Source organism: Colletotrichum scovillei (assembly GCF_011075155.1).
Source record: "Colletotrichum scovillei strain TJNH1 chromosome Unknown Contig00005, whole genome shotgun sequence".
Taxonomy (NCBI): domain Eukaryota; kingdom Fungi; phylum Ascomycota; class Sordariomycetes; order Glomerellales; family Glomerellaceae; genus Colletotrichum; species Colletotrichum scovillei.
Genome location: NW_023336263.1, coordinates 1770540 through 1793910, shown reverse-complemented (window position 1 = coordinate 1793910; position 23371 = coordinate 1770540). Strand labels below are relative to the sequence as shown.

The 23371-nt window shown below is 52.3% G+C and overlaps 3 protein-coding genes across 3 annotated transcripts; all 3 read left to right on the top strand.

Annotated features, from left to right (window-relative positions):
• Positions 1–5502: 5502 nt before the first annotated feature.
• On the top strand, positions 5503–6897 carry HER10_EVM0005608 (uncharacterized protein). The gene is made up of 3 exons (XM_035475216.1): positions 5503–5663; positions 5735–5801; positions 5858–6897. Exons 1-3 carry the CDS (start codon positions 5632–5634, stop codon positions 6812–6814), a joined length of 1056 nt encoding a protein of 351 aa, XP_035333991.1. The 5' UTR covers positions 5503–5631; the 3' UTR covers positions 6815–6897.
• A 5147-nt stretch (positions 6898–12044) lies between these two features.
• HER10_EVM0002601 (hsp90-like protein) lies at positions 12045–18289 on the top strand. Its single transcript, XM_035472307.1, has 2 exons — positions 12045–17366; positions 17426–18289. The coding sequence occupies exons 1-2, from the start codon at positions 13323–13325 to the stop codon at positions 17864–17866; spliced, it is 4485 nt and encodes a 1494-aa protein (XP_035333797.1). The 5' UTR covers positions 12045–13322; the 3' UTR covers positions 17867–18289.
• Positions 18290–21566: 3277 nt separating this feature from the next.
• Positions 21567–23037, top strand: HER10_EVM0007927 (uncharacterized protein; the record flags this gene model as incomplete). The annotated part of the gene is made up of 5 exons (XM_035477466.1): positions 21567–21740; positions 21803–21839; positions 21897–21964; positions 22039–22412; positions 22491–23037. 5 exons carry the CDS (start codon positions 21567–21569, stop codon positions 23035–23037), a joined length of 1200 nt encoding a protein of 399 aa, XP_035334147.1.
• Positions 23038–23371: the final 334 nt, after the last annotated feature.

Below are 23371 nucleotides of genomic sequence, written 5' to 3'. Positions count from 1 at the left end.
TTCTGGAGTGCCCATGGTTCTTGGAGTTGCACCACAACATTGACCAGGCACATTCATGATCCTTCAGACTCCAGTTTCCAACGGTCAGGACAGCAGCACAAAACACACGCTGGTCAATACTCGTCATTCCGTTTCTTGTGTACATACGGCTACAGACACGGATAACACTTGCGCAGTATTTGAATTGAAGCTCGTGCAGGGCATGGATGCTCGTACCCAGCAGCTATTCGGACTGTTCTACCAGCTGAGTGGCCTAGGACAGGAATGTCGCTTTCATTTGTACATGGTCATTGGATCTCAAAGATCATCCACTGTGTCTACCTTACGTACGCCGACCTCAACGTCTGCGCTCAAGGTAAATTAACTGCTTACTATTAAGGAGTACCTTGGGCATTACGTCGTACCCAACACAGAGACATCAACTGCTGCCACTAAAACTAAGGGTAGCAGCAACAGGAGCCGCCAAGAACAAACTGCAACTTCACAGCCTCGATACTAACGCTCTGCGGGTACCAATCACGATTGTGACTTGGAACCGTGTTAAGAAATCAATGATTCCTGACATGTGCCTCGTTGCCTGCAAGCTTGGCGAAAGGTACTCGGGCATTTTGATCCCTTTGACTTGGGCCTACCTTAGACAGCAGAGCGTATCTTATGATTAGAACATCAAGTTGCAACGAATTCGCATCAATGTAACCTCAGCTGATTCCCAACTTCTCATGATAGTCAAGACGACTGCTCAAAGCCAGGTGCCCAGCAACGGGTTTTAAATAGTTATTCTATGCCAGGAGCGAAAACACCAACGTCGAGTGATGTGCGACAGTTGATGCCGATCTACGTAAAACGTAGTTCTGGCAATTACATCACATGGCGAAGGGATGACCGTATCAATGCCCAGATATGATTTTGGGTGCGATACAAAGCAAGGTACGGAGTAGTGTTCCGTAATAAATGCGGGAATCAGAGCCCTGGGAAACCGAACTTCGCGTTGAAGTGTCAGAACCGACGTCTCCAGTAGCGATATTGTGAGCTTTGTGTCCGGCGAAAGCCAGTGTGAAGCAAAGAACAGCATGGAGCCTCGTGATCGAGACTCGTGACAAGGCCAGGGTTTGACCAAGGTCTCATCACAGGCAACGGCGGCTACCGCGATGAACTGCAACGTCTGCCGGTGCCGGCCTTGACGTGAGAGTGGCAACACAGAAGACGTGAGTGGCCTGGGTAAGACGACTCGAGTTAGAGAAAGAGGCGACACGAGATCGGAAAAGGTTGAATGGGTGGTTTGCTGTGAAAGAAAGAAGAGGAAGAAAAGTTTTCGTCGGAAAGAGAAATGGGCAGCGAGAGGTGGGGTGGGAGGGCAAGGAAGGCGTGGGGTGAGGTAATTGGGAAGGCGGTGCAGGCTGCAGGTGCCGCCTGTGAGGCGTTGAGGACCTGAGGCACTCATACATCTGTGGGTATCTTCGAGCCTTGGATTGAAAGTGAGGCCTGAGGTTGAGAATTTCTAGGTGCTTGAGCAGTTTTAGGGCTTCAGGGCAGATACCTCAGGTACTCCGTACAATCGAGAAAGATGCAGATACATGAAGTCCAGTGTGGTAATTATTATGGAGTATCCGTACCTTACTGTGGTCGACTAAGAAGGTACCAATGAAATGCTTTGTGACAGGGCAGTCGGGTGGACGACGACGGAACGTTTCCTGACTTCTGGCACCCCCACCACGCTAGAAGGTGCATGGCGGCAACCACCAACATTTACTGCGTAGGTATTGCCTACTGACCTCATGCCCACGATGCCTATCAACATTGCGCAGACGTGCTTGCCATGCTTTAGGTAACATATATGTAGGCACTAATCGCCCAAGTCGCTATCTTATCTCACGCTAGAGTTCTTCGATTGCCAAGATAGGTGTCCGTTTCTCGAGAAAGAAGCACACGATTGCCGGTATCTAGGGCGATGACGATGGCTGCAACTCAGCTGCCCAGCTACAGTGTATCCGTAGATGCTTGCCCACGGCACAGCTTCTAGAAGTCTGCATGGAAGACAACCTGATCGGGCCAACCGATGGGAGGATACGAAAGGGTGGTATGGCGGCATGGTTTGCATTCCGCCTTCCTCCTTCCATCTGACCATTGGCCATCAGCCAGGTCGGCTGCCCGTCAAATTATCGGCGCTAAATGCTTGGGTCTGTGCGATCGACTGGGAATGGGAGGTGCTGCGTTCGTCTGTGTGTCGTGCGTGTCTACTCGGGAGATCCTTTCTCAGTCGATGCTTCACCTGCTGCACCGTCTGTCACCACCTTCGGCCCTTCTGGACACGGTGCAGCGCTGAGGTCGACCCTCGGCTGCACCTTCGCGAGTCGCGACCCCCTCACACCCTCCGCCAGGCGCCAGGCGCCCGCTGACTGTGCTGAGCGACTCTGACTGATTGACGGTCCATCTCGTTGGTCAACCCTTACGAGGGTGTCCTTGACTGTCAACCTTTGTCAACCTTTGGGGCTTCTCTGCTCAAATCAACGTCTGAAGAGTCTTGAAGCCCTCGGTGTCCGCTTTGGGCTTAGGTCTGTAGTCTCTACGTTTTGCGATCGCATGGAGACTTATGGACGGACGACATGTTGCTTCAATAGCGATCCAATCAGTGCCCGCCGGCCGTCTCTTCCAATCGCTCAAAGTCTATTTGATCAAAGCCTGTAGACCAGCAGCCACGACTCTGACCGAAACATGTATTTCCCTAGCTACAATGGACTCCAAAAGTCGCGTCGAATTTCTACAAGTAATGAGCTTGCTACGGAATCGATATCTGTGTGTGCCAGAATGTAAACTACTATGCCCACATGCCGTTCTGTCTCTGTTCACCAAGCCGAGCGCCAACGGTCGGAGCAACGTGAAGCGAATACAGCTTGACAAGTATATTTCGAGAGTGGCACCATTGCATCCGCTGCTTACATTGCCCCTCACTACCCCATTCTGCAGCCAGACCAAAAGAGAGAATCGGTTGCCCTCGGCCATTGTCATCTCGTCGTCGAGTTCGTCTCATTATCGACTCGTGCTCTAGCTCGGGTGCAGTTCTTGTGTTCGGGTCGCACTAGCGAAGCGGCTTCCGCTAACGACATGACACGTTAAACTATTCTCGTTCAGCGATGCTGAAAATATCAAATGAAAGTTCAATAGGCCATTACGAAGGAATCCGACGTCGATCGATTGGTATAGCTAACAAGTTACGGTTCCGGATCCCGAGGACTAGTCGGCGAATTTAGATTTGAGATACGGGACCTTGGATGAGGACTACAGCCCTTCATGTTCATATTCAATGAAAACTGGAGTAGCACGCAATCAAGATGTTTTGGGCAATCCTGAACCGCAAGGTCTTTGGACAGCCAAGATGCCTCGCATCGAGAAGAAGAGCAATCGCTATCATGGACCAAGACTATGCAGGGCAGTTCTGCCTGTCGGATAAATGGGAATGCAATGAAGCAGGATAACCAAGCTGCCAATGACTATTGACGTCCGATCAGCCAACTACATTGGTGCCCTTTGTGCGGTTCGCAGAATGCAGGCCAGAATGCTTTTACAAGCGGCGAAATCGAGGCACATCTCTCCTCCCCGAGAGCAGGGAGGTGGATTGACATTAGCATTCCCCATCTCACCCGAAATCCGTGCTAAGATGGGAAATTCGAAGTCAGCCTCTTGGATGCAAAAGCGCTTCTTGTGAATGTTTTCCCCCCATACGGTGAACGGCTAATCTCCTTCGTGGCTGCTCTTTGAGAAGCCGACTTCAACCGCGAAAGCCCAGTTGCTCTAGCCCTCCCCGCCCCCTCTTTAGCCTTCGGCTTCCATTTGTTAGTCCTATTTTTATTCAGATACGGATACTCCGCACTTCGTCACCGGTACTGTCGGTATGGCTGAAAGAGGTGTCATTCCACGACGATTTGTTGCTTCGACCGGTAAGTCCGAATTTGGAAGCTCCGCTGCCCTTCGACCTCTTGCCATCCGCATAGATCGTGTTCAGCGTGCTAGTAACGAGGGTGAAACGAAGACCTTGATGATGTTGATAGCTGCGCGAGTTTGATACTGTTTAACATACAAAGATGTCCATTGCCCTGGTGCATGTCTCGATTAAATATGATGCGGAGCTCCGAAAGGGGAGCCATGGAGGTGGCATGGTGTCCCGACGAATAATGTCCATCTAGACTCGCCCAGACTCATGGTATACGGCTACGGGATAGAACATGCGACTGATTCATTCTGAGTAAATGGGTGCTCCCTGGACGGAACTTATAGAATGACCATGGCTTCTAGTTACAGTTATTTCCATAGGATAAGATGGGAGTTGCATCTAAGAGCCAGTGCGATGACCGGGTCTTGGGCGATGATGCTACGGCCAATCGAGGTTGTATTTAACAACTTGGATTGGAAGAAGAACGAGTCGAGCGTTTGGACCAGATGCGACCTATCATCAGGACGAAATGAGCTAGGGTCTTTTCACTGTTTGCTGTATGGAGTCTGGCATCTTGCCAACGCACCGTCTAAATATCCGTGGGCAGGTACACTTGATGCCATAGCAACTTTCGGAATCTTCTGTGGGACTCTTGTTCTCCATGCACTGGAAGTGTTTGCTGGTCTCGTTGGCTGCCACTGTTGGCCAAAACATGTGGCAATGACACGATGGCCCGCTGCCGAGCCAAGGAATCTGCTCGTGGAAAAGAAAGTCGCAGCGAGTGATGGCTGTATGAATCCATACGCAGCAGCAAATCGATTGACTCGGGTTCATCGTCAAAGACTGTCATGGCCAAAAGGGCCTCTTTTGAGTCAGCAACTATGTGTTTGCGCCGTCCCGTGAGCTGACACTGGTGCCCCAATGCCTTGATGTTTACACAACGAGGAACAGTGCCGTCGATCTTGAGCTATTGCTCATAACGAACAATCAGTGTGCGGTTGCGGAATGCCCCAGAACAAGTTTTTGTCACTCTTCATCTCCCGAAGTCGCTGTGGCCACGAACATGGTAAGTTGTATTCTACTAGCTAACTTGACCAAAGGCCAACCCTGCCGCTCACTAGATATCGACACTATGACTTGCACATTAAGTCGTCACAGTCTCTCGCCTGCGAAGGATCAAAATTAGCCAGGAATCTCCTCTGTCGTATCATGCCTTGAATTTGTTGCCGGTTCGACTTGATGATGGAAGATGATGCGCCCGTTGTATTATACTCCATGAAGGTCTCGCGAACCACACAAGTAAAGGCAGTGCAAGATAACCGTCATTGTGTCACAGCGTTTCATATGTGAGTAAGTACATCTAGATCCTACGATATCACACTAAAGACCATTGTTAGGGAAGATATGGTTTCGAAGGAAATTCATATCCAGGACGACGTCGCTCGCGAGGAAGCTGGCCTACTAAGGCGGGCACGGCACGGCCAATGGCGACATTGCAAAGTGGGGCGATGTCGTCGTCAATGCCAATCGGCAACTCCTCGGGACACGTTCAACTACACCTCGGCCAAGTTCAGTGGTGACAGCAAACTTCCCTGAACAGCTCATCGAGTAGCATTTTTCAATATCAATAACTTTACTTTGGTACATGTTCGATCAGTAAGACCGATTTTGAACCACTGCTACCAGGGGCGGAAGAAAGTACGATGGGTTCAGAGAAGAACAAATCCAGCGAAAGGTACGCCCCTTTCTACGTTCACGAGACAGTGACAACTTCATGACAGGGCTGAACTCAATACCACATTGCAGCGCTGTGAATATCATCTTTATCGGAGCCGGCGCCGTCGGGTGCTTCTATGCTTCGCGACTGCACCACGTAATTAAGTCAGCTCCCTCGTGCCACTCGTCCAGCCAGGCTAACTCACGCCATAGCCCGACCGAAACATACACGTCTCACTGGTTGCCAGATCTAATTACAAGGCGCTGAAAGAGTCGGGCGTAAAACTTCAAACCCATACATTTGGCGACTACATCTTTCATCCCCATGCCGCCTTCCCATCCGTCGACGCTGCAGCATCCTCTCAGACGCAGTGGGACTTTGTCTTTGTGACAACCAAGGCGCTTCCAGATCGCTCTGATGATTCTGCCATGATCGCGCCTCTCGTAGGGAAGAACACGAGCATCGTTCTCATCCAGAACGGCGTCGGGGTCGAGGAACCATTTCGCCAGCGGTTCCCCAACAATCCCATCGTGAGTGCCGTGACGATTGTCAGTGCCGAGCAGACCTCACCAGGTGTCATCCGACAAAACCGATGGACGAGGGTCAGTATTGGGCCGCATACGAACGGCCTCGGCACGGGTGACCCTGAGCTTGGCCAACGCGGTACAAAGGCGGTCGAGCAGCTCGGCACGTGGTGGGGTCCCGGCTGGGGCGGTATCCGCGACGTAGAGCCTCACGACGAGATTGGGCTGCAGACGGTGAGATGGCACAAGCTCTGCATCAATGCCGCGTTCAACCCGAGTGCTGTGTTGAGTGGCGGAAGGGGCAACGCAGACATGGTCACGGATCCGGAGCTCCGAGAGCATGTTGTGGGCATCATGAATGAGATTAGAGCGGCGGTGCCCAAGATTCTGGGACGAGAGTTTCCCGACGACCTCGCGAAGCCGGATCGTATTGTCAAGAGCACGGAGCGGAATACGGGAGCAAGGCCCAGCATGCTATTGGACTGGGAGGCCGGACGCCCGTTGGAGTTGGAAGTGATTTTGGGCAATCCGGTAAGGATTGCTAGAGCCCACGGGGTGGAGATGCCCCGTTTGCAGACACTATATGCCTTGCTGAGCAGTGCGCAGAGGACTCGAGAGGAGAGGGTAACCAAGGGGAAGCTGTAGGATATGAATGTCGCGCGTTAGATGGCCACCTGGCATGCTCGATTTAACCCAACTTCGCAACCGAAGTCGGGATTTTACCGCCTAAGTCTGATTTTATGGGCCCCATGCCCTTGATTCACCGTCCCGCGACACGATGGTCACAGGTACTAGTGAGGACGGGCACGATGTGATGGACGTGTGTATAGTTCGTGCATGGTCCGTCGAATAGCTTGTGTTTGATGTCCATATACCGTTCATCGCGTATTGGTATGTTTCCCTTCTAACAGCAAGTATGTGGATCTATCTGGACGAGCACCGCGATTCGAGGCAACGTGGCAGGCTTTTAGAGGTGTTCATGGCTCCGTCTTCACAAGCCTGAATCGTGAGTCATCTCATGTCAATGAACATTACTTTGTACCTGGGCAATGACCAGGTATGAAGTGGACAATTCACTCCGAGTAAATACGTCAATTTTTGGAACTCATGGGACCTTCGAATGCTTCTGTTTGTTGATACGTTGTGGTGGCCGCAAACTTTGAAAGCCCAGTCTGAGAGATAGGTCAACTCAACTATTGCTCATGGCTGATAAGTTGAGACTCCATCCTCTTGGCCAATGCTATCAAATCTTTGGCTACTTTGCAGGCAAGATGCGCCCATCTCTGCCCCCATTCACGTCAAGTAACCTCGATATAGAACGGGAACTCAATAGATGTCGTGGGTACGGTATGAGCACGCCTATCAGGCACAATTAATGAGCCATGCAGCCCGGAGATTCAACACCACAAAATTATGCTTAAAAAGCGACGAGGGTTCCGAGCCTCGTCAGGGTCTACGGAACCCTCGTCAGGGTCTAGACCGATCTAGCGATGGCCTGTCAGCCCCAACAGCACCCGTATCTCACTCGAGGTGGCACATCGTAGGAGAAGGCAGATCACGGATGACGGGATGGCTCATGAGCAGGTACGGACAGGGGCCGAGCACCAGGAGCGGCAGAAAGCACGTGAGTGAAACAAGCCGCGGAGCCTTTGAACAAAGAACGCAGTTTGCTGTGTGACCCGTGTCTCCCGCTGGGGGTCTCAGAACGACATGGGCCCGGCGTGGGCGGCACAATCCAGAGCTGGGCCCAGCATGTGTCTCGTTCTTATTGTTTACAACAGAACCGACACAGCAGAGTCGAATTCCTGGCAATAGACGGGGCAGTCACGAAGTCAACACGTCATGTTCAGCCGAGAAATATAGCTGTCAACGGCCACAAAAGAGCCGGGTTGGAGCAAGCTCAGGATAACAATAGTGAGGCGTTGAGACGTGGGTGAAGGGCACCCAGGCCGTCAAGATATGTGGCGGTGGCGTTGATTTAAGACGAAGGGTCCTGTGGGTAACAGCTGTAGGAAATAACGTCGACACTAGCTACCCGACAGGAGGCTTAAGGTCCCGAATTATAAACCCAAAGTCTCGGAGAGCGGGAAGTGCCCGTCCGTGAAGTAATAGTGAGAGCCGGATGCGGTCGGATGGGTTGGTGAATTTGGACTTGAAGAGAGAGAAAAGAGGCTTTCTTCGCCGGATATTTCAACCAAGCAGCTGTCATACTTGGTGGTTCGGATCTGAGGGTGGGGTTGATGAACGGGCTCTGATTGGACTGGAAGATCTGGAAGCAAAGTGCACAGACTACAGTTTATGACGTAGGACCTGAGCAGGGCTGAGATGGGCCCTGGTCGTGCGGCGTGCCTGCCTTGCTACCGAAGACACCGACGTATGGTCACGTACGTGCTTATCTAAGGAGCCACGCCAGGAAAGTACCTCACTCCGTACACCAGGCTGCCAGGCGTGCCATACCTAGAAGAAATAGGAACAGCAGGAAGGAATTGCAAACTGCCCGGTTACCCTAGCCCGAGACTCGGCTAGGCGGTGGGGAGAACTGTCGTCGGGGTCTACCGTCTACCGGTAAATGAGAAAAGAATTTAGAATGCTTGGGCGGGTGCCTGCCTTCCTACTTGCTCGCCTAGGCGCCGCATTTGAGATGCAATCCGGTTTTGAGACTGGCGTCGACGAATAGCCCGTCAGCTGGAGTCCAGGGGCCTCGATGGGCACGCACGGCATAATAAGGAATGTATGGAATGTGGATGGTGTATGTTGGGCAGTAAGGTTGTCTTTGATTGTGTCCGAAGAATTGGTCGGGTACGGACCGCGTTCCAGACCCTACTTGTTACTTGAATTGCTGTGAACGCCGTGCCAGCTTGCCAGGGTGGTAGGTAGTTGAAGTACATCAAAGGAGAAGTCTGGGCTGGAACCCGGCCCCCATCATGCTCAATTTGGAGAAGCAACTTGGATGAAGCCTGTTTCCCCCTCAGCTCAGACATGAGTAGCCAAGGATAACAGACAATGGTCGCAGCGACGGGAAGACTTGGGCTTCAGTTTTCTTCTCCGTAGCTGGGAGTCTTTCGTTGAAAAATTTCGTTGGAAACGTAGACTGTCTCTCCGTAAGGTACCCTTACCCTTACCTACAGGAAAAGGCGAGGAGGATGGAGCAGGCAGGATTGCAAGCAAGCCTGACAAGCTTGAAGCAGGTTGGCAGGCGCGGCAGGTTGTCCGAGCGGGCACGTGCAGCTGGGGATCCATCAGAGTTGACGCGAGTGGAGAGTCAAGTCTGTCCAAGCAAGGATCGACACTGACACAGCCTTTTGAAGGATAGGCAATTCTGAGAATCCCATCCTCGACAACACCACGAATTTTGTATACCCCACTTGACCACCACCCACGGCGTCCTTCTCATCGCCACCTCTCTCTTCCTCTCCCTCTCTCTTTCTCTCCTGTTGTGGATTGCCAGGCGTGCCAGCCACACACACACAGCTTGGGGACGAAATCTGACACTCGCGACTCGGCACTGGACTCTTGACGCCAGCCACAACAAGGAGAAGAGCGCATCATGGAGCCTGTGACACGCCAGGTTAGCATCCAATCAAGCGAGCTACCTCCCGGCCCAGGGTATGCATAGTCAGGGGGATATCCCAGTCGTCACCCAGACTGCCAAAACCCCTCCAGACGCCCTCGTTGACTGCAATGACTGTCTCCGAATTCCAGTACGAACAGAATGTAGCGAAAGGCAAGATCTGCCTTTCTCGATTCCCGCCTTTTCAGCACGCTGGAAACCCCGATCCCTTTCCCCTCCACCCCACACTGCTTCGTGCCACTCTTACCTCAAGTTGCTTAGCTGCTTAGGTAAACCAGCATTTTGCGCATGCAAAAAACCATCAAGCCGGATAGAACATCCCCATTGGTACCAGCTCCGGTGTGGACGGATGCTGCCAAGTTGCTCCTTGGTCAATCGCTGCTAGGATTTCAAAGCTGTCCTTCCACTCTGTGATTAGCAGCTCCGACTACCAACTTTTGTAACGGTTTTCATCATTCTTTCCCTTCCTAAGCGCACGATGTATCATCTTTTCAGCTTTATGTTTATACGATACCCCGATTGCCTTGCATGACTTACATACCGTTCCTTCGACCGAGACTTGCATCAAGATAGGCGGGCCAGACAAGATGTCTGGCATCTTGTGGTGGAACAAAACAAGAGCCCGTCGAGCCCTGCGGCGAAGTGATTCATTTTTTTTATTCGAAATTAGCTATGGCCGAGGCTCCGTATGCCGACAGACACGGCCATCTTTTTGTACGCAGTACTCCGTATCATATGAGAGAATGGATACCCGACATGCCACCCCGGTCGCCGTGATGCGCTGCACTTCGCCGTGTTTTGAGGAAAGCAGTAGAGAGATGGCAGCTAAGCAGCCACGAGCACAGCAGCGCAAAAGAGCAAGCGGCCTGGTGTCCGAACGTTGGCCTTGAGAGCTCGGGGTCCCTAGGGTCTCGTGTTCGTTGCAACCGGATGAAATGCTCCTAACCAAGGTTAGCCAGACATACTTCCAGGTACCTCAATTGCTTAGGTAAGTCTAGTGGGGTAGGTACCGCAAGCGGACGAAGCAGCTCTGGGAGGACCTTGGATCAATCGTCCCTTCCCACCCTCGGTGTCTCCCCTGTGTGCCTGTGTAGGTAGGTCGTGTTCCCCTCCATTTGGGGGCCACTGGGGGCCTGTCTCTCACGTCGTTAAGCGGTTTTGCACCTCAGTATCCGTAGGTACTCCGTAAAAAGACTGATGAGTGGGCTTGGTTCGCGATTCCAACTTGTCCCACGGAGGGGGCCACTTGATTGATGATCGGCACACTAAACAGGGCTAGGCAGTCCATCCTGGATCCATGATTCCATGTTCTTGTCTCTCGCATCCATCCCGAGACTTTGTAGGGAGTAGGTACGGATACCTCACCAAACCTGCTGCTGCTTCTGCTTTCGCTACCTGCTCCCTCTTTGTTGCAAAAGGAAGATTTCTGCCACTGCTGCCGCTGTAGGTCTCGTACAGCATTCGGCGCACGACTCAGACGGTATTATCCGTCTGCCTATGCAGAGCGCTGATGACCATCATATTGACCGCTCCGTGACTGGATTGTGGATCGTGGTTTCGACTGGACTAGACTGGACTGGACTGGACTGGACTGGACTGGATTGAACTCGACCGGGTTTGACTGGGAGTCTGGGACTGGGTTTGACTGGGTGACCGCGAGCAACAAACTGGATCGGATTGGGTTGACTGGACCGGGCCACGCCGCATCTCATTCCTGTTTTTGTTGTCGTCTCGTCTTTACCTTCCAGTCTTCCCATGTGCCCGTTTCCCCGTCTCGTCTGCGCTTCCCAGATCCTGCGTGCCTGCACAACTTAGGTGCGCTGTCTGTGTTGTCTGCGTCATGACCTTGGGACTTTCAATTTGGTGTACTATGGATAGCGCTCCTGCTTCGACGCTTGCCCTATCAGACCTGTTTATCGAGACGCTTTTGCCTCTACTACGTACTCTCCGATTTACGCATACTTGTACTGGCCGGTCAATGTACCTTTTCGTTATTGATGTTAGCCGGCACACGAGACGGGCTTCCCTCCCTTGCCTTCACCTCTCTGCTCCCAGGTCCGTACTGGCTGTAAAGTCGCCTGCCTGTATGTAAAGCAGTACGGAGTACCTACTTTGTGCATCATTCATCTTAATGTGCCTAGGTAGGTTACTGTAGCCGTCCCTGCGAGAGGTACGGATACCGGCCCCTCTTCGCCTCTCCAGATACCTGACCTCACCAACCCTGCCCATTTGCCGTTCTTCTTTTCGCCTTCCACTTCCCTGCACGGTGATAATTCTTCATTTGCCACTCTCGGGCTGGGGCTTGAAAGATCCCCGTTACTGACTGTCTACCGCTCACCATTCTACCTGCCTCAGCCCGCCACTTGTGTTCATACTTTGCATGTTTCCATCAGCCACTTCTTCGTAGGCAATGCCTACTCACTAGCCTCATCTCTTGCTGGTCTTTCTTTGCCTTCGTCTTCCAACCCTCGACCGCGCTTTCCAAAGTATACCTTACCATAACACCTGCCTGTCCACTGATTGCATCTGCATCGCATCGCCTCCTCTACCACCGATCAAGCTCTGGCTGATAGAAGGTACCTTTTCTCGTGCCATCCTACCTACCTATTGCACCTATAACCCCCCTAACCTATGAATAAGGTCTTTCCTTTATACTGGACATAGGGCATCAGAGTAGCGAATCCAGTAGGTGTGCTGCTTTGGCCACCTACCTTCCTGTTCTCAGCCACGAGTTTAGGTACGGCTTTGCTCTGCCACTTACTTACCTACACACACACACACACCTCCCTCACCTTTGGTCGCCTTTCCTTCATCGATCGATCCAACCCGGTACACACACCACACCACCACGGGCCCAGACCTGAGAATTGAGGAATTCCGAGGCTGAAGTGCCCATCTCCAGTCTCCTCTCTCTTCACTTGTTGTTGCACTTTCGATAGACGATACGGCACAGAGCACGCGAAGCTCTCTCGCTACAACCCAGCGATCTCTCGACGTCTACCTCAGCTACCTTACCTTACGGTTTGGCCAAGGTAGCTTTACCCACCTCACCTTGCCACGAGCTCGCCCTGCGCCCTCAGCTTTCGATTTCCCATTTCCCAACCCCGGCCCACTGCCACCAAATCTCGACCCGTCCGCGCACAATTGCATCCCACCCCGACATCCCCATCCCGCACGCCCCTCTTCGACGACCGAATGATCGAGTAGACGAATCCTACGCACCGCACTGCAAGCAGGGGGAGAGAGCACCCATACAAGGGAAATTCTAGATCACGGCGAGCCTCTGCGCTCTTTCTTGAATCCTTGGAGTTTGGTTCTAATTCTTTCTCACCAACGTTTGCACCACATTTGCATTACACTCCTCTCCAGTCCCCCTCATTCGCCTCTTCATTCAAGGTTCACGCGTACTCTTGTATCCTTGCATCTCACCAGCTGGCTCAACACATTACTCTACGCGCCTTCGCTCCATGCCAAGTATCACTGATTACGGACCTTTGAGCCTCTTCCGGCGAGGCCTCATTCACATAACTGCGTCGGAGTTGATAGACTTTTAGGTCTTTTTTGCCATATTCAACCGAGGACATGGACGCCCCGTCCGACGCACGGCGGCCCTCCGTTTCCTTTGCCAGCCGCTCGACGACAGACTCCTCGGAGGCGACTCCCATCCCCAGCGTCCGTTCCGATACTGTCACGCCGCACATGCCAGACTCGTCTGCAGCTCCTACTCCCGTCTCCGTCAACGCTCCCCTGAGCTGTTCCTCATCATGGAGTGCTAATTCTGATCGCCAACTCGGCCACACTGCAAGTCCCGATCCCTCGGATCGCGTTTACCCGATCCGCTCCGTCGTGCGCGTAGATCGCACCGGCAGAACCTCTGGCGAGCATGACTACTTCCCCAGAGTACCCGACCATGGCCAATACCAAGCCCCCCGTCCGAGCAATCCTCGAATCGATACCGCCGCCTTCGAAGCTGTTCCTCGTCGCGATTCTGCGTCCACGCCGCTATCCAATGTCACCTCGCCTGGCGATCGACAAGGAATCCAAGCGAGGAGGAAGAACGCCGGGTCTGGCCCCATGTCCAGCGTTCAAGCCGATGCCGCACGTCACAACACCTCGCAACCGCTGGATATATTTCAAGATGTTGCTTCAGATGCTGAAGAGGACTCACTACCCGGCGATGAGCATTCGCAAAACCAGGCATCATCTACCAGTGCCCTTGGAGACTCGGCTACCGATACTCTCCTGACAACGCGCTTCAAATACGTCATGACAGATGAAGGGCATCATGTCATCACAGGTACCGACGGTGTATTACAAACTTGTGAGGATGAGCCTATCCATACCCCGGGAGCTGTGCAAGGATTTGGCGCATTAGTGGCCATTCGCGAAGAAAGCCACGGCCAATTCTCTGTTCGCTGCGCCAGCGAGAACACGGAGAAATTGATTGGATACTCTCCTCAGCAGCTTTTCCGACTTAAAAGTTTTCTGGATATATTGAGCGAGGAGCAGCAAGATAACCTCCTAGACCATATCGACTTCATTCGCGACGAAGACGCAGACCCAGCCATAAACGGACCCGAAGTCTTCAGTCTATCTATCCGCCCCCCGAAAAAGAAGAGTGTCAAACTCTGGTGCGCAATTCACATCAATCCCGCGCATCCAGAACTCGTCATTTGCGAATTTGAAGTCGACGACGATCATCAATTCCCACTACGACCCCCGGAAGAGGCCACGCCGATGACCCCTGAAGATACCTTGCAATCAAATCCCACATCGGAAGAATTAGCGGAGAGCACCGAAATCTTGAGCAAGCCATTGAGGGTGTTGCGAAGCGCACGCAAACGCCGAGGCGACGCTGGTGCTATGCAGGTCTTCGATATCATGTCCCAGGTTCAAGAGCAACTTGCGGCGGCCATAAACCTGGAAGGGTTTCTCAAAATTCTGGTGGGCATCGTCAAGGAACTGACAGGGTTTCACCGGGTCATGATATATCAGTTCGATTCTTCGTTCAACGGAAAAGTGGTTACGGAACTCGTCGACACCTCGCACACCAAGGATTTATACAAGGGTCTGCACTTCCCCGCCTCGGACATACCGCGACAGGCTCGCGAGCTGTACAAGCTGAACAAGGTGAGGCTCCTATATGACAGGGACCTGGAAACCGCACGTCTGGTCTGCAGGGCGAAAGAAGACCTCGAGGTACCTTTGGACCTCAGCCATTCTTACTTGCGTGCCATGTCACCCATCCACATCAAGTACCTGAAGAACATGGCTGTACGGTCATCCATGTCGGTGTCTATTAATGCCTTCAACGAGCTTTGGGGTCTCATTGCCTGCCACTCATATGGCCGGAAGGGCATGCGTGTCTCCTTCCCCATCAGAAAGATGTGTCGTCTAGTGGGAGACACCGCGTCTCGCAATATTGAGAGGTTATCATACGCTACTCGACTGCAGGCCAGGAAACTCATCAACACGGCACCGTCAGAGAGCAATCCTTCGGGTTACATCATTGCTTCATCCGACGATCTTTTGAAATTATTCGATGCTGACTTTGGCATGCTCTCGATCCGAGGGGAAACGAAAATTTTGGGCGATCTCGAGCATTCGCAAGAAGCGTTGGCCATGCTAGAATATCTACGCTTGCGGGAGCTCACGTCAGTGGTCACCTCTCAGGACATCAAAGAGGACTTCCCAGATCTGCGATACCCTCTTGGATTTACCGTAATCGCAGGCTTGCTGTATGTTCCGTTGAGTGTCGGAGGTAGCGATTTCATTGTCTTCTTCCGCAAAGGCCAAGTCAAAGAGGTCAAGTGGGCTGGAAACCCTTACGAAAAGACTCTTCGCGAGGGCACTCAAGCCTATCTCGAGCCTCGGAAAAGTTTCAAGACTTGGCATGAGACTATACTTCGGAAATGCCGAGAATGGTCAGAGGAACAAGTTGAGACAGCTGCCGTTCTCTGTTTGGTCTACGGCAAATTCATTGAAGTATGGAGACAGAAGGAGGCTGCATTGCAAAGTAGCCGACTGACGCGCCTCTTGCTGGCGAACTCAGCCCACGAAGTACGGACGCCGCTGAATGCCATCATCAATTATTTGGAGATCGCGTTGGAGGGTTCTCTCGACCAAGAGACGCGCGATAATCTCGCCAAGTCGCATTCCGCTTCAAAGTCACTCATCTACGTGATCAACGACCTGCTCGACTTGACGAAAACTGAGGAGGGCCAGAATCTGATTAAAGACGAAGTATTCGATTTCAGCATGTGCATCCGAGAAGCGACAGACCCGTTCACCAACGACGCCAAGAGAAAGGGCATCGAGTATCAGGTTATAGAACATCCTGGACTGCCACAGCACGTATGCGGTGACAGCCGACGCCTCAGACAAGCTATTTCGAACGTTGCAGCCAATGCAGTGCAAAACACATCCAGTGGATCGGTCAGAGTCGAACTATACGTCAGCGAGGTCCTCGAACGACGAGTACGCGTCGAGATTGTTGTTGAAGATACAGGCAAAGGAATGACGGCTAAGCAGCTCGACACACTGTTCAGGGATCTCGAGCAAGTGAGCGTCGAGACCGACGAAGTCAGCTCCATGTTCCCAGATGATGACGAAGCGAGCAAAGACTCTAGGATATTGGGTCTGGGCTTGGCCGTCGTTGCTAGAATCGTCCGCAATATGGATGGCCAGCTACGGTTAAAATCGGAACAAGGGATCGGTTCGAGATTTGTGATTCAGCTGCCGTTCGACCTGCCTGGCGATGTGCCTGTGCCACCGGAGGGCGGTCAGAAGTCTGCAAAGTCGGACCCTACTTCAAGCGTGGCTTCTGTCACAACGGCAACTGTACCAGATAACGAAGGCGAGATGATGCTCATCGATCGCGGCAGCAAGATATCGATGGTTGAGGAAGGCGGGACAGATGCTCTAGGTTCCGAGACGCGAAGCTTCGAAAGTATGAAGACAGCAGGTACGGGAGGAAGCAAAGTCAGTGGCCAGAGCTCTAGAAGTGATGCAGATCGCTTGATCGACGCAATTCAGACGCCACTTTCTATTGGCGAAGCTGACATGAACCGACCGTCGACTATGCGACAGCAGTCTTGGGAGTATTCGCAGAGACCGAGGTCTTCGGAGAGCCGCACTGCTGGAGCATCGACTGCGAGGCGCATGGAATCCCCTACCTCGCGTCGAAGCAACCCCAGCATCTCAAGCATGGAAGCCTCCAAGCCTTCAGAGGTTGGGTACGCGACAGTTACAGATGCGAAAACGCCCATCAGAGCTGTCAAGGTGCCAGATGAGTACGTTGATGAGACATCCGTACCACCACAGTCACAGCAAAGCGACTCCTCACGATTTCTCTTTGAAGTCAGTAGTCGCTCAAAGCTAGGCGGTGCATCGGAAGCTGGCACAATCGGTAGCACTGCCGGCACCGCGCCAAGCGTTGTTTCGGCTTTCGACGATACGAAGCTCCAAGTCTTGATCGCGGAAGACGACCCTATCAATTCGAGAATTCTGCGAAAGCGCCTAGAGAAATCTGGCCACCAGGTTTCCCATGCTGTCAACGGCGAGGATTGCGCTACTGTCTACAAGGAGAGGCCTGAAACCTTCGATGTGGTGTTAATGGACATGCAGGTATGTCGTACTAACCGCTAAAGGCTTGTGTGATGCCGACTGACGCCTGGACTCCCTAGATGCCGATTGTAGATGGCCTGACAAGCACAAAGATGATACGAGCCCACGAAAAGTCCAGCGACCACGGGGGGCACTCAGCGATCGCAACTCACAACGGCCGTATTCCAGTATTTGCAGTTTCTGCATCTCTGATTGAACGAGAGAAGGACAAATACATCGATGCCGGATTTGATGGGTGGATTCTCAAGCCTATTGATTTCAAGCGACTCAACACGCTTCTCTTGGGAATTGTGGACGATGGAGTGCGCGCATCATGCTTATATGCATCTGGACAATGGGAGAAGGGCGGCTGGTTTAATACTAGGAACACTGAGGAGAGGAAGGACGACGACGTGCCAACACCTACAGTGTCCCCGGCGCCTGTAGGCATGGACACGTCTGCGGAGACCACAACAGATGGAAACACAGATCCACCGCCAGAGGTGGAGGTTTCCAGCTAAAGTCGTCAGTATCTGGCTGGCAGCCGGCACTGACAGTCGACACCGGCAAAGCGCAGCAGGATGTACTGTTCGACGGCCTCTCCTACAACTTTTTGGGAAGACATTGTAAACGGATATCGGCCGTGGAAACATCGGCTACTGCTATCTGTACAACGGCAAGATCTTGACGAACCTTGCTGTTTAAGATGCTTTGCAAAGCTGGCATTCAGCCGAGCAGCGAGGAAGGATGATGTCAAAGAAGACATTAGCGACACTACCATGACGGCTCTTGGCGAATATGGAGTTCATGGGTGACTCAAAGGAACGGGTTCAAGACAGGACACAAGCTTGTTGAAATATGATGAAAATAGATTTCAGGGGAAAACGGCAATGATACCATGGCAAAAGCATACGGATTGCATGGGGAAGGTTACCCAGGGGGGCTGACTGTCTTAGAAGACTCAGCACTGGGCGGCGTTTTCGAGTTTGCGCAGTGTACATGACATATCACGGTATTAAACGAACTATACCATTTACAAGTCTCATTTGCGAGGCATACTTTCGTCTGTAGTTGGAAATCGCCATCTGACGGTTCTGACTAGGGTGTCCTCAGCCTTGTAAGATGGTGGCGTTGGCGGCGGCTTGAAGCATCTGGGTGAAAACCACATTCTACCTCATTGCAAAGCGTCTACTAAATATGATCCCGAGAATAGAGACCGCTCTTCGACCGCGCCTGAATGGGGTGCTTTTCATGAAGCGCGCTTTTGTATAGATAACCACTGAAGCATCGGTAATGCAACACTGGCACGTGGCAGGCGATCGTCTGTCGCGACGGCGATGACGCGGAAACCAATCAACAGAAGTGTTGGAGACCCTGGACATACCTGGTCTAGGGATTCACATATGGCCAACGTATGAATGACACGATTGCCGTGCAAATGATCCGTCACAGCAAGCCGATCCCGATGTTGTACAGATGCCCTTCAGGCATTTAGTATTCGAAAATCTGATTTGCATGCTGCGGTAACATTCAAACTCGGTTGGCACGTTGAGGGTTTGTCAGATTCGTCACATGTATCAGATTTCCCGGCTTCATAGAAGCGATGATCCTCTAATGCGCCCGAGGGGGGTTGACTTGAGTCAAGCCTTCTGCCCAACTCAACTTTAGGAGAACCCTGAATCCGTGATAGAACCGTACAGGCGACGATGGTACTATGTATGCCCTATAGTCTAGCAGAATGGTATGTTGATGGGAGAGAATGAACAGCTTTTTCAGTCATACACGATGAGACGTTTCTCCTGCCCTCTTTCGTCCTGTATCAAAGGTGAGGTTTGGCTGCCGGGGACGAACCGCGAACTTCGAAGACACAACAAGCGACAAGCGATACATGTTGCACGGACTTGCGTCGAGACAGGACGAGACAAGATTGGACACGACAAGCAGTCAATCGTAGACGCCGGCCCACGACGGCCAAGGATCCGCCCCCCGTACGGCAGCTGGGCAGGGTAGAGGCATCGGAGCCTGGCATGGGTGCGACTCGTGCTCTTCCACCCGTCTTTGCGTCCGTAGTTATATTCTGCATGTCTATCAACGGACGCTCGTTGGACGAAGTAGCCGGCGATTCGCACGGGGACACAAGGATTGTATTCCAGTCACTTGCTCTGCTTACCGTAGCCCTTCTCATCCCTTTGTTTCCTTTTCTTCGTTCGATGGAATATGGAAAGGTTGATATTAGAGACGAGAGAGCAGATGGAAAATGAGAAACATTGGCATGCGGGGTGTGCTGGGCTTAGGTTGCAGGACATGATGACTGAACGTCTGGTTGCAGTAGCTTCCGAGGTGGCCCGCTCCCGGAACGAGGAGCATCGTACTCTGTGATTCGTTCTTTTCTGCATCTCCTGAGGTTTTGAAGCATGCCCTCTCGAGCCCTCGCACGTGTCAAGCATATTAATCGATGGAAGGGTGTATTGCTAGAACGTGTGGAGCAAGATTGAGTTCGAATGGGCGAAGCTGATATACCAGCATCAATCGCTTATAAATCTCGTCTTTCTTGTTTACTCGCGAGGTAAACTTGGTAACAAAACCGATGTCTAACTCATTCGTCTGGTAATCTTGTGACCGAACCTGTCCACAACTTGTCGGGAGAATTAAGTGCCGTCCTTGCGGGAGCGGGGAGACAAAAAAAGAGTTCAACAGGATGGGATAAACACAGGCGAATATGCAACTCCAAGATTTCGGATAGATATCAAAAGCCAAAAACCAAGAGAACCCTGCGTAGATGACCGTCGTAGAACCGACTGTTTCCTTTCGAGATGGTGGGATGACGGATGGTAGAGCGAAGAGGACTGAGCGCTGTGGACCAACTCTACCCGGCTGGGCTTGTGCAAGATTCGTATCATGATTCGATGCGCAACCTGCGTCCGGAGTCATCGAGCAAGGTCGTCCGCTGTCATCGCAAGCCTTTCTTGACTGTCCGAGCAACTTTGTCATTGTAAGCATGTAAGATAAGTATCCGTATCCCTCTTCCCTTGAACAAAGTTCGGACCTGTGTGGTCGTCCCTGTGGCTAATGCTGGCCGCCATTCTTACGTCGGTTCATGATGTCTGTGTGTTGCAGCAAGGGCCAGCAGGTGATCTAGAAGAGCTGCTTCACAAGAGGATAGCGATGGGAGGGAAAATTCTGAAGACGTCCGATCTTTGTATCCATGTCTGGCCTCTCTTGTCTCTTCCCGAGAAAACTATAGTGCTATATATGGTAGTCTGTCTATATAGGTATTTGCTTCTTTGGTTCTCGCAACTTGGCTTCCGCCATTTAAACTCTGGTCTTCCCTTGGGAAGTGTGTGCAGCCCCGCTTCCTCTCTCCCTCCAATCTGATAGTTCTCTCGTTTGTTCATATTGGTCGACTGTAGTGATCAAAGGAGTGCGGACATGGATACGTCGGCTACTCGTGAACTAGAATCTTGGTTCGGATAAGCCTGTTTTTTGGGCTTGTGTGAACTCCTAGCAAACCCCTCTTTGTCGCCCCCGATGCCACAAAAGCAGGGAATTGGAAGAGTCAGGAAATCTCCTGTATTCTCTGTATTGCGTTGTAGGTCTGCAACTCTGCTTGTGGAGCCTCACGCGATGTGGGTGGGTTAAGTTGACCCCAGGGAAGGGAAGCCCCGTCAACCTGTTTCCGCCTCCGTTTCCTCCATTACTGCACGTCGCGCGGCTACAAATCCGGCCGCGCACCAAAGGCTGTCATGCCTCCTTCCCCCAGGATCAGTTGCTCGGCGTTACAGGCCTCCATGTGAGGAGACGTACTGTTGTAGAAGTGAATGACTCGATTACGACCGGCAGCGGTCATCTGCTAGGATGGGATGTGCTGGGCAGCTTAGACCCAAAGGCAATCCCTCGCGCAAACGCTGTTTGGAAAAGTCTGGGTATGCTCGTTTGTGTCGTCTTATTTCGTGAACACCCCCTCCAGAATGGACTGAACTTCTTCGTTTGCGTTGCTTGTTCGTGCTTCTTTTACTAATATCTCTCGAGTATCCCCGACAGATACTGAGACAATCTCCGACAACACCATCCAGTTCAACCCGCCTTTGGTTTTCCTTCTCCTACATCCCTCATCTGTACTGTGGTCTTACACGGGCAGTGCCCGTCATTCAGTTCACTAGTCCTCAGCAGAAATCCGGCCTAGTTCAGCTATACTGCCTATTCTTTCCCGTCGACGCAACCATGGATACAACGATTCCACTAGAAGTTTATCAAGATGATCGAAGGACCATAGTGGTCGCATCCGTGGTTTTCTGCATCCTGTTTGTGACGGCGATGGTTGGGTTGAGGATCTATACGAGGACAAGGGTTATCGTGCTCTTCGGTATCGATGATATACTAGCTGTTGTGGCTCTGGTGAGTGAAAGTGACGATATGTACCTCAATGTCAAGATGCTGAGTCTAATTCGTTGTTCTAGTTGGCAACAACAGGTTGTGGCATCGCCATCGCACTCAGTAAGTTATATACTCATGCAATCTTAGCGGAGGAAGATTAGCTGACGACCATGAAAGTGACCAATCATGGTCTTGGCAGACACATCGTCGTCCTCAAGCCATCTGCTATTGTGGAATACTTGCACGTAAGTGAAGTCACACTCGCCTCGTCACAGCAGTGACGATGGCTCAGTTCCCTCGACTAACACTGCAACTCAAGATGTTCTACATATCCATCGTATTCTACAACATCGCCCTTCTCGCTATCAAACTCTCCTTCTTGTGCCAGTACTACCGCATAATGGCCGTACCTCGGATGCGTAGAATTTACGCAGTCGCCCTCCTCGTGGTCGGCGCCTGGTCAACCTCGCAGGTCTTCATCGCCGCGTTCCAATGCCTCCCAGTCGAAGGGTTCTGGGACAAGTCCGTAGTATCGCACTGCATCCCCAATCAGCCGCAGTGGTACGTCAACGCAGCTGGAAACATCATCACCGACGTTGCCGTCTTTGCGCTGCCGTTGCCCATTTTCTGGCATCTCAGCCTGCCGCGGAAACAAAAAGCACTCCTCATGGGCATCTTCAGTCTTGGATTCTTGTAAGTTATCGACCTTGGGAGATCCTGTCTCACGCATGAAAAACCTCGTTTGTCCGTTTTAGTAACACCAAAGGCCAGCACCGTCGCCATTTCCATCGTACGCATCCAATACCTCAGCACACCGGCAGACTTCACCTGGACCAACGTCGACGCCTCGCTCTGGTCCATCGGCGAAATCTCATCCGCCGTTACCTGCGCCTGTCTCCCGACGCTCCGCCCACTTCTGACAAAGATGTTCCCGGGCTTGATGAGCAGAGTCAACATCACCTCCCTCCACAGCAACCAGACCGACACGCGGCCGGGAACCCACCCGACCCGCCCGTACTCGAACCTGCCCAAGAGCTTTCCCCGGGACGCCGAAAAGGGGACCACGGCCTCGGGCGTATCGAGTGCTCGATCGAGCCACCTCAAGGACGACGGATCCTCCGTTAACCACGGATCGCCGTATCAGCACAATGCCCACGCCCACGAGTCGAGTGATACGATTTTCGGCCTGGCTAGCGTGCGCGGGGATTCCATCACACCCGTTAAGTCCAACTTCAGTCCCTTGAGCCCCAGGCCAGCATGGACTGCTTCTACTTCCACAAATTCGTATCCTGTCCGTAGAGATGGAACACCCTTTTGAAAGGGGAAGGGACTCCTTGAGACGTAGTATCGAGGCAACATCGAGTCCTGGATGTGTGCTTCAGCGCTTTCAGTGCGGATGCTGGCTGAGTAATATCTCTGCGGAATCTAATCAGATCTTCTGCCAGTACCACGCCAATGTGGCGGCGAGAAGATCTGAGCTTGAAAGTCTACGGGAGACGCAGGCGTCGTCCCTCGAGACTGGCGGTTACACCTGAAGAGTTGACTCTTATGTGGGTGGGGTTTTGCGAACATAAACACGACGGGCAACCGCTGCGGATGTATCAAATGGCGCTGGTGTGCTCACGCGTCCGAATAATGATTAACTAATGATA

What these genes read in the sequence shown, in the direction of transcription:
- HER10_EVM0005608 (XM_035475216.1), top strand. Translation starts at nt 5,632, where the DNA reads ATGGGTTCAGAGAAGAACAAATCCAGCGAAAG. An exon ending in AAGAACAAATCCAGCGAAAG is followed by an intron (nt 5,664 to 5,734) that starts GTACGCCCCTTT and finishes ACCACATTGCAG; the next exon opens with CGCTGTGAATATCATCTTTA. An exon ending in ATGCTTCGCGACTGCACCAC is followed by an intron (nt 5,802 to 5,857) that starts GTAATTAAGTCA and finishes CTCACGCCATAG; the next exon opens with CCCGACCGAAACATACACGT.
- HER10_EVM0002601 (XM_035472307.1), top strand. Translation starts at nt 13,323, where the DNA reads ATGGACGCCCCGTCCGACGCACGGCGGCCCTCCGTTTCCTTTGCCAGC. An exon ending in TGGTGTTAATGGACATGCAG is followed by an intron (nt 17,367 to 17,425) that starts GTATGTCGTACT and finishes TGGACTCCCTAG; the next exon opens with ATGCCGATTGTAGATGGCCT.